Source organism: Rhincodon typus, unplaced genomic scaffold, assembly GCF_021869965.1.
Source record: "Rhincodon typus isolate 14 unplaced genomic scaffold, sRhiTyp1.1 hic_rhity00001421, whole genome shotgun sequence".
In the NCBI taxonomy this organism is placed as follows: Eukaryota; Metazoa; Chordata; class Chondrichthyes; order Orectolobiformes; family Rhincodontidae; genus Rhincodon; species Rhincodon typus.
The window spans coordinates 14,155-25,189 of NW_025967059.1; the positions used below are offsets into that span (position 1 = coordinate 14,155).

At 41.9% G+C, this 11,035-nt stretch overlaps 1 protein-coding gene across 1 annotated transcript in view; it reads left to right on the forward strand.

Moving 5' to 3' along the window:
- LOC109936114 (coagulation factor XIII A chain) overlaps window positions 1-10,757 on the forward strand; it is a 20,842-nt gene extending 10,085 nt beyond the window's left edge. The window contains exons 5-7 of the mRNA XM_048592543.1: window positions 2,429-2,567; window positions 5,545-5,648; window positions 10,561-10,757. Coding sequence (XP_048448500.1) covers window positions 2,429-2,567; window positions 5,545-5,648; window positions 10,561-10,742 — 425 coding nt within the window. The 3' untranslated portion in view covers window positions 10,743-10,757. The remainder of the gene's footprint in view (window positions 1-2,428; window positions 2,568-5,544; window positions 5,649-10,560) is intronic.
- Window positions 10,758-11,035: the final 278 nt, after the last annotated feature.

Genomic DNA, 11,035 nt, shown 5'->3' on the forward strand with positions numbered 1-11,035 from the left:
CCTCTGGGATCAAGGATTCTGGGAGAAGAAACCCCATCACTGTGAATGGCCATCAGTCAGAGGACAACAACTCTCATTGCAGCTAGTGCCACCAAGGGTACGGCGCTGCTCCCTGGGAGATCACTGAGGGATCCAGACTCCACGTGAATGATGATGGAATCAGCGTTGTGAGCTGGGGATTACGCAGGAGGAGAGCGTGGAGTTGGCAATAAGGGTTTGGCTCTTGCCAGGTAACCCCTTCCCAATGCTGGGTCCCTCAATCGAGTACTGACTGAGAGCACGCACGCCCCAAAATGAAACCTGAGTGGACCGCCAATAAGCTTTGGTTTTCAGGCTTTTGACTTGGTGACTACCCTACCTGTCAGTGGGTAAATATCAGAGAGATGGCTGGATGAGACCCTGAAGAGAGCATCAATCTCTGAACAGGAAGGCTATCTACAAGGCTTTTCATAGCGGTCTAATTTGAGGCAGAGATTGGGGTTTCCACCCACCTTCCCCAGCAACCTCCACCAAACCCACCTTGGGGGGGGTGGGTTCAGATCTCCACAAATAGACCAAGCTTATGCAGTCACAGACAATGTCTCTTTCTCTTACACTCACACACACACACACACACACACAGGCGCAGACACACACACACACACACACAAATGCAGTCACAATGACAAAGACATATATACAAAAATGCAGTTGTGCTATTAGGCTTTGTAAGGGTTAATGTGTGGGACTGTGTAAAAAGCACCTCCCATGGTGATGAGCTAGAAGATACATGACTAAGATGCAGGGAGAATGATCAAACAGTATAAGACCTCATCATGAGTGGTGTCAGGGAGAGAGTTGCAGGATTTTGACTCTCTGATGCTGAAGGATTGGTGATTTATTCCTAAATTAGGAAGGGAAACAGTCAGGAGGGAGTATATCAGGGAACAGCTTTTACTTTGGCACTTCTGAGTAATGAGAAAACATTTCTATTCTACAGGTCTGTGAGACTACATGGTCTCTGACCTGGATCACTAATAATGTTCTCTCTAATCTGTTTAAATTCCCAGTTGCTGTAGAACTGTGCATATAAAGTGTGCAGAGAGCAACTAGGCTGCACATAAAAGTCCCTCTAAGATACACTCAAACACATTACTCTTATGGAGTCTGGTCAGTGCACTGTAAACATAAGTTAGGGTCAACATTGGTCACAGCGACAATACTAGAGAATGGATTTAATGGATATGCCCATGGGATTATATTTGCTGGCTGGAGAGCAGTTAGGTGACCTGCCTTGTCTCTTTTTGGGGGTAGGCTCTGCCAAATGAAGTGTCAATCATGCACTTGACTGGCAAAAAGTGGGAAAGCCCGAGGACCAGTGACCTGGAGATCTTGCAGCGCCACTGGGAGACGGTGGCTCCTGCCTGTACATCATGCATCCAAGGCCAGATATCATCACTGGAGCTCAGGTGTAGGATGATGGGCTGGGGGGGGTGGTGGGGGGAGAACGTCATGGGGAGGAATGTCATCAGCAAGGATGGGACATGGTGGCTGTCAGTAGGTGCCTCCCTTTCCAGGTGCTGGTTTCTGAGGTCAGGCACTGAATGCCTTTGGATGAAGGACCTCCAACCCTGCCAAAAACCCACAAGCAACCTCAACAGAGTCTTCTTAATGTGTTCCCCACATGGCAATCCCTTCCACCTACCACTGGGGGATGTGATTGGATGAGGGTCCCATACAGTTGATATTGATTGGGGTGAAGGAGGACTCTGACTGGATTAATTGCCACCCAGTGCCAAAGTCATCGAGAGAAGGAAATTAAATTCACACTAGAAATTGTATCTGGGTACTTGGTATGTATTCTCAGAATAGTTAAGAAAGTCAGAAGATGGACTAAGTTCATTTTTGATAGAGATAAGCAAATTGCACTTCTTCAAATTCTTCTATTCAACCTGTTCAAAGGCTTTATGACATACCTCTGGAGCAGCTGGGACTTGAACCCTTCTCCAGAGGTAGGGACACTACCCACTACATCACAAGAACCCTTTAAATTCCAGATTTATATTAGATTTGAATGTCAACAGCTGCCATGGTGAGTTTTGAAGACCTGTGTGCAGAATATTAACCTGGAGCATTAGATTCTCAGCAAAACGTTGACCCCTCTACACCACCACCTCCTGTCTAAATTCCTGATCATAGATAGTATTGATCAACCTGTTCAGAGATGTTATTACATACTTCTGGAGCAGATGGGACTTGAACCTTGACACCTTGGCTCAGATGTAGGGACACTACCATTCTACCACAAGAGCAGTCTAAATTCCTGATTCTATTCTTAATTACTAATTGTATTGATCAGTGCTGAAAGGAAAGTGAGGTTTCATTCACAGATAGCCCCACATTCTTCTCGTAAAAATTGAACATATTCTGTTATTTCCGTTCTGACCAGTTCTTCGCTGCTTGGGTATACCAGGAAGAGTAGTAACAAACTTCTCTTCAGCGCATGACAATGATGCTAATTTAACCACCGACATCATTCTCGATGAAAATGGGAAGAAAGACGTAAAACTGACTAAGGATTCAATCTGGTGAGAACTGTTAACCATATTATAAAATATTCTGTTAAATTCAGAAATAACACCACATTCAGGCTAAGATTAATTTCGGTATATAGCACCTGTGTTCTTTTCCTATCAGACAAAGATCATTTGACCTACTTTTTTGCTTACTTAATCTCAATTCCACCACTGTCTATGCATTCCCTGTTTCTAGAAAAACACACGGAATTATCTCTTGCAGAATGTGGTGAAATAAAACTGGCATAAGCAGTGGGGCAATATTGTTGAAAGGCCTACTCTTGCACCTATTTCTCATGATCTTATGATTCTAACTTTGTTGAGGGTCGTGAATGATTTTTCTAAATGGCTTACTCCTATTTCGTATTTGAACGTATTTTCCCAGTCCGCTTCATTCAGCTCTGTCTACAAAACCTTATTATTACTTCTTTTTAAGTTTAAGGCACCAGTTTTAGCCCCAGATTTCTCACTGAATGTAAGATTGTATTATGTTATGATTGCTGTTACCTAGAGAACCTTTTACTCTGTGATCATTAATTAACCTTGTCTCATTACCACATCTAAAATGACTTGCTCCCTGCCTGGTTCCAGAGTGTATTGTTGTTCCTGTCTTGAATATACTCAATGAACATAACATTCAGGCTACCTTCACCACTTTGATATGTGCAACCCACATGAAGTCTGAAATTGAACATGATTTTTTTTGCTTCATTTATACATAATCCTACAATGTAGCTATAGGTAGAGGATAAAAAAGCTAGTGTTTTTCTTTTAATCCTACCTCCTCCATCCAAACTGATTCCACATTTTAATCTTCTGAATTAAGATAATGTCTCACTACTGAACAGAAAATTCCTTTATTAACAGAGCTACTCCATCTCCATTCCTTTCTCCTCGTCTTTGAGAAATGCCTTAAATATTTAGGTGCCAGTCCTGATCACCTTGTAAACATAATGATTATTATATCAAACTCATTTATTTTTTTCTGTGATTTTAAGTCATCCATCCTGTTGAAAATGCTGCGAGGATTCAAATAAAAAGCTTTTAATTCTGCCTTTTTATCATTTTCCCCAACTCTGATCTTTGCTGATGCATTCTTATGTTTTATGCTCTGTTCCTTTGTGTCTCATTGGTTATTATTGCCCATATAGCTACCCTGTATTATTGCTTTGTACTTTCTCCCTTGAGCACAGCCTTCCTGCTCTGTATTTAATTTAAAGCCCTCCATACAGCCCTAGTTATCTGCCTAAGGCATGGGTCCCAACAAGTAAACACTGGCCAAAAGAGTTTCCTGTTTCCCCTGGACTGGTGTCAATCCCCATGAATTGAAACCTGTTTCTCTCACACGAATCTCTGAGCCATGCATTCAACTCTAACCTTATTTACTGTGTGCCAATTTGCTCATGGCTCAGTTAGTAATCTAGCTTTTGTCTTTGAATTTAGCTTCTAGGTGTTCACTGTGTTTTGGCAGAACTGCTGTCTTAGTCTTAGGTATGTCGTTGGTACCCACATGGACTATGCCAACTGGATCCTTACTGTTGCTCTCCCAATTCCTCTGAGGAGCTGTCATTAGTCCTGGCACTGGGCAGGCAATACAGCTTTTGGGACTTATGGTCTGAGCTGCAGGGAACAGTATTTAGCTCCCAAATATGATGTATCTTGCTACTACTTCTTTTCCATACCCCAATTAATTGGCTTGTGCATCATGTTGGAAGGTCCATTTGCTCGTATTCCCTGGAATCCTGCTCTCATGCCTGCAAGCTGCATTAACACTGAACTCTTTGGCCAAGTGCAATGGTGAAGGCTACTTCAGCGCTCCGTTCTAGATCCCTTTGCTGCCTTCCCTTACAGTCACATCCTCCTGTTCCTGACCACCAACTTAATTTGATCTGACCTAAGAGGTGTGTCTTCCTTCTAGAGCACAGTGTCCAGTTACTGTCACCCACCCAAAGTGTCTGAAATTCAGAATCCAGCTCATCAACCTGGAGGTGATGTTTCTTAAGTTGCAAATTCTCACTACAGGTATAGTTGCTGAATATCGCACAGGAGCCCACCTGCTCCCACATACTACGGCTGCAACACACCACCTACCACAGAGAAATGCAACAAAGTTAGATACACATTTCAGATAATGCCATTTGCAGCACGATGTTTGAGTAATTTGGGATAAACCATCTGATAAGTGTAGCATGCTTGGCATGAACGGTTGACTTTGATCCTATATGGTAGAAGTTGAACTGGCTGGAATGTGGGCATTGGTTTGATTGGTCAAAAAGTTGGGTCAGGTCGGGTCGTGAAATTAATGTGATGCTGCCCCTTCCTAGTTTGACACAGGAGGTATTCTGGCAAAGAAGGGAAATCTGTTGTAGCCATCATCAAAGCCTTTACAATATGAAAACAGATTGATAAATTTGAATGTATCCTGTTACCCAGTTGTACATTGTACCATTTGTTATTTAAAATGATACATTGATTACTCAAATTTATTTCTGAATAATTGAAAGCGTGGCTACACAGGGACACTTAGATATTAAAAAAAGCACTCCATCTAATGTGGTATGCATTATGCAACAGTAGTGTCTCCCAAAATGAAGACAGAATTGATTTAATTGGGATGTATTTGTATTGTTCTAAACTGTGTGCCACCTTTTGAATCTGGGTATTGGAGTTGAAAGAAAATGTTTCAGTTCTCAACTCGTTTGCAAGTTTGTATCACTGGCAGACTGCCTGTAACTTCTCTCAGTAAAATTGTGACATTTGTAATTTTCAGTTTATGACTTTTGAATTTTCTGCAGCTCTGAACAAAACATGTTAGTTGTGATTTGACTATTCCTTTCCCATTCTGTTTTCAAATAATCAGGTGGCATAAAATGGCTGGAAAAGTATAACCATCATATATAGAAAACGCTGGCATTTGGTTCTTATACATTATATTTTATGCTTGTGAAGTTTACCAATGTGTTGTTATCTTGTTGATCACTATAACTAGGAACTACCATTGCTGGAATGAATGTTGGATGTCCAGATATGATCTACCACCGGGATATGGTGGTTGGCAAGTTGTAGATGCCACACCTCAGGAAACAAGTGAAGGTGGGTCACAACAGGATTTTGTCTGTTGAACTGTATCTTTCTGATGTTGACACCTAAATTAAAAACGTACCTAACACACATACCCAGTGAACCATGAGAGACCCGTATCCTTGAGAAATATGAAACACAAACGTAGGTCTGTGGCACATCATGACAATTTGGGCATCGCTGTATTGGTTATTGCTTCTCATCAAGTCCTCAAGGAACAACAGAGGACATTGAAGAGGCAGATCTAATTTTATTCAACAATTTGTAGGCAAGCATTGAATTTTCTGGTTTCTTACAAAGTACTTTTTTGACAATTACGTATCTCAAATCCAGTAATGGTGATGGCAGTAATTTTGTTTTTGTCAATATAAGAGGATGGAGTGACCATTACATTATGAAAATCTGACAGTCTGGATTTCCCATCCTTCTTGTTGTTGCTGAATCTGGAGTTTGTATCTGCTAGAACATTGCCTCCCTGGCTGTTTCCTAGCACTGGACCATCAATGGATGTGTTGGAGTCGAGGGAAGATAGCCTTTGCTACACTTCCTGCTGTCTATTGTGGTTGAACACTGGATTAGAGAGTCATTAAGCACTGAATAAGCCAATTCAGCCCATTGTGCTTCCACTAAGGATGCAGGGACCTGACAATCAGTCATTGATGGAGAGAACCATGGAACCTGTAGACTCAGGCTGGGGGTGGGAAGTGGCTGAAGAGCTGACCTCCTACACATGGGCTGATTACACTGGAGCCAAAAATATGGTCACGCTGATGGAACCACCTCTGTGGTGGACCCGAGTATCTCCATTCCAGAACAACAAACTCCAGGCCATTTTACCCAGATATCTCCTGGATGCCAAGGAGTAATCTCCACATAGTAATGTACATAATATACTAGGAAGAAATAGGCTCCACATAAAACTACTTGCATTGGTTCTCCGAGGAAATACTTTCTCCACAGCTTTCTGTATTAACCCAATATTGTTGACATTGTCTTAAATTGAACGTGGGTGGTGGCTGTCCCTCAACTCGAGGCTGATGTCATGGGTTTCGTCTGTGGGTCATCATGTGACTGGATGCACTAAATCTCGATGCATAGATGTTTGGCAGATGGGGCAGGGTGTCCTACCTAATAGTGGGACCCAGAGTGTTTCCTTCTGTGCTGCTACTCTGCTTCACCATGAGGGTGTGACTGAAAATATGATACAGTTTGATGGACATGCTTTCAATATTATTGAGGGTCTAACTGAGGATGGTGATGTCAATTTGTAGTAAGGAGTAGTCAGGAGTAGTAGTAGCTCAGATGATAGGCTTGCAGTTTTCCTTCTTGGACAGCCACTCTTGAGATTATCCAGGACTGTCTGAACATTTCCAGTTGCAAAATTTAAAGTTTTCTTTCTTCGGCCACAAACACGGTAATGCCTCAGGGAGGAAGTGGAGGGGTATATTCGGTCACCTTTTGGGTAGACCCCTCCGTGTTTAGAGGAGAGCAGAGGGGTATTTTGAAAATGACTTCTGAGTTTCAGAGACTGCTACCAGAGATACCTCTGTCCCAACACAGATGTCCAAAGACTTTCTTACCTTGACTGGTGCCTGTGTGCAGATCTTTATTACAGACTCCCAGGTACACAGCTCTGACCCATTTCCAATTCCCCATCATTAGTCGACTTGGCTGCTGAATCTGGTTAATTTCTGCACTCGGCTGTTCAATGTGGGACCCCAGGGATGCTCTCTTACTGGGTGGGATCTCAATGGCCTAATGGTCACATCTTGGTGATGTGTTGAGGCATGATGACCAGGACCACCTCATTCCACCTTCACAGCCAGTGAGGAGTAGAGTCTTCCTCTGCCTGTTCTACTTCTGAGGTCATTATGGACCACGATCTAATTGGCATTACCCCCAGGGCTTGCTACCTTGGATGGGTCTAACAGGAGTAAGGATATGCCCTCGGCACCCCTGGAAGGGGTCATCAAAGCACACAGCATCCCCACAACATCAAGGTGGGCCATCACACTTGCCTGCAATAAACACAAGTGCTGATTACATAGCTTCACTCCAAATGCAATTCATTGGCATCAAGAGAAAGGAGCAGCTGGTAACAAAAATAAGAAGACATGAAAGCGCCAGAAATCAGAAATAAAATCAGAAAATGCTGGCAAAATATAGCAGATTATTCAGCACCTATGAAAGGAATAAAAATTGGACCATTTCAGGTGTGCATTTTACAACAAAAGTGAAGATGGAAGGATAAACGGATTTTGGTAAGGCTGGAAAAAGAGAAGAGATTGGGGAAGAACAAACACATTGATCTTCGAGGAGGGTGAGAGAAATGTGCTTCTAGCGTAAAAGATGATGCTTCGAATCATTTTAGATAAATATCAGTCAACCTTTAAGCCAGATGCATTCTTTCCTATATTCATTGTAATTGTTTATCACTGCTTTATTTTTGAATATGTTTTGCAGAGATACTTAAGAAGAAATGGCATGAGCAGCAATTGCCAAAACACTCCCAGTTTATTGGACTGAATAACTGGACCACCTTTTTAGTTGCTTTCTGTTCCTTTTCCGCTAGTCTGCTCATTTATTGTATTTTTTTCTCGGACATTCACAGGTCATGGGTGTTACTGGAAAGGCCAGAATTAATTGCTTATCCTTCATTTCTTCTAGGGAGGTGGTAGTAAGCCACCTTGAATCCAATTGAGTGGGTTGTTGAACTGTTCCAGAGGGCCACACTGTGGGTCAGGAGTCACATATAGACTGGACTGGAGAAAAATTGCCTGATATATTCCCCAAGAGAATAAGCTTGGACTATTTGAGTTTTTATGACAGCTCAAAGCTTCATAGTCACTGTTTATTCTGATGCTAAATAATTCCAGATTTGTTTAATTAATTGACTTTAATTTCCTCAGCTGTCAGGAGTGAGATTTAAAATCGTGTCACCAGATTATTAGCTGAATCCTGAGCTACTAGTTCAGGAACACAAGAATTATTTTGTCACCCACCCCTGAGCTGTTAATACTCTAACATGGTGTCAAACAGAGTGTTTTGTTTGAAATTCATACAACATCACTAACACTTTTATTTGTGTGCAGAATGGTGACAATTTGTTTTTAATGTTGGTGATTGCACTCATGGATAAAGCCATCTTTTAGCTCTGTCATGTACACACATTCCAATACGTTTTGTTCACTATATGTTAGTCCACATAAAATATGCTACAAAACTGTGAGCCAAATATCTTGAAGTTTATTTGCAGTACTATTTGCAAGGCTGTCTTGTCACAGATTTATTGATGTTACTGTATAGTTTACACACACACACAGAGGACACTGGCTCCATCACACAAGAGAGTGGCTGCTGCAATGTCATATATCGGATATCATGTAACTCACCTAAAGGTACCAGCCTACCTATACTGAAACCTATACCATAGTACAACACATTCCAACAACTCAGATTTTTTTCCAGAAATTAAGATCTCCCTGGTTCATTACCTCCTTTACCATACTGTCCATCCCCAAGCCATTGGTGTCTTCTTGATTTTAACTTACTATTTCCACAACCCTGACATTTATATGACAGTACAATCATTGGTAGAACAAATGTGGTCGGTCTTCTTCTGATCATCTGTCTGATGTTTGCTTAGCTGAATATCATCAATATGTGATGATCTGAATGCTAAGCTTATTGTAAATAGCAAGGTTTAGAGCAGGATATTCAAAAATAGCATATTTTATTATGAGTGAGTGCATTTAATTCTGGCTTCAAACAATTGTTTTTCCATCTATAATTCTGCACATGGGACTGCATTATATTTCAGAGTCATTGTGGAAGCCACTCAGCTCATCACATCTCTACTAGCTTTCTATAAAGCAGTCTAATTGGTTTCTTGCTCTGGTCTGACCCCAGAGCCCTGCAAGTCTATTTCCTTCAAATACCTATTCAATTATCTTTCGAAATCATCATCGTCTCTATTTCCATCACCCTTGTAGGGTGATGGAGAAAACCCAGATCTTTTTTAATTCCGTTCACTGCGTAAAAGAAGTATTTGCTCACATTCTCCTGCATCTCTTGTCCAAAATCTTAAATCTGTGCTCCCCACTAGCCTTTGTACCATCAGCTAATGGGAAGAGCTTTCCTTTGTCTACCTTACCTAAAGCCGCCCATAAAACCGTAAGCAATAGGAACAAGAGTAGGCCATTTGGCCCCTTGAGCTTGCTCTGCCATTCAGTAGGATCATGGCTGATCCAACACTCCTCATGTCCACTTTCCTGTCCTTCCCTCGTAACCCTTGATTCCCCTCACGATCAAGAATTTATCTGTCTCGACCTTAAAATATACACAAGGACTCTGCCCCCACAGCTCTGTGCAGCAAAGAGTTCCAAACGCTCTCAACCTTCTGAGAGAAGAAATTCCTCCTTGTCTCAGTCTTAAATTAGCACTTCTTTACTCTAAGTCAATGCTCTGTGGTCCTCTCCCATGAGGAGAAACGTCCTCTCAGCATTTACCCTGTCAAACCCCTTAAGAATCCTAAATGTTTCAATGCGATTACCCCTCATTCTTCTAAACTCCACCAAGTAGAGTCCCAACCTGTTTAGCCTTTGCTCATAAGGCAGTTCCTGCACACCAGGGACCATCCTAGTGAACCTCTTGAGTACCTCGATCAAGTGGTCACTCAACCTCCTTTACCCCAAGTTTAATTTATATCACAACATGGTCTTTTTTTTCTAAAAACTGAAAGAACTGCGGATGCTGTAAATCAGGAGCAAGAACAGAAGCTGCTGGAAAAGCTCAGCAGGTCTGGCAGCATCTGTGAAGTAAAGAAAACAGAGTTAACGTTTCAGGTCCGGTGACCCTTTTTTTTTCTGTTTCTTCTTTCCAGTGAATTGTACGATGTTTTGATAATTCATTTTCTTTTCCTTAGGCATGTTCAGGTGTGGACCAGCTTCTGTTAATGCCATAAAGCATGGACAGGTTTACTTTCCATATGATGCTCCTTTCATTTACGCTGAGGTATGTGAAACCCTGAGGGTATGCAGCAGTCCTCAAGATTTATATAGCAATAAACAAAGCCCCAGCAGAACAGTTTTGTTACTGAAGATTTAGTTCATGACATGCTGCAGAGACGTGAATTCTGTTTTTCATTCAAGATAACTTTTTTTTTTAGAAAGGTTTATTTATGGAGTGTAAGCTGCGCTTGCTAGGGCAGCATTTATTGCCCAAAGGGCAGTTATGAGCCAGCCAGATTTCTGTGTGCCTGGAGGCATATGTAGGCCAGCCTGGGTAAAGATGGCAGATTTCCTTCCCAGATAACAAGGTGTAGAGCTGGATGAACACAGCAGGCCAAGCAGCATCAGAGGAGCAGGAAAGCTGACGTTTCGGGCCTAGACCCTTCTTCA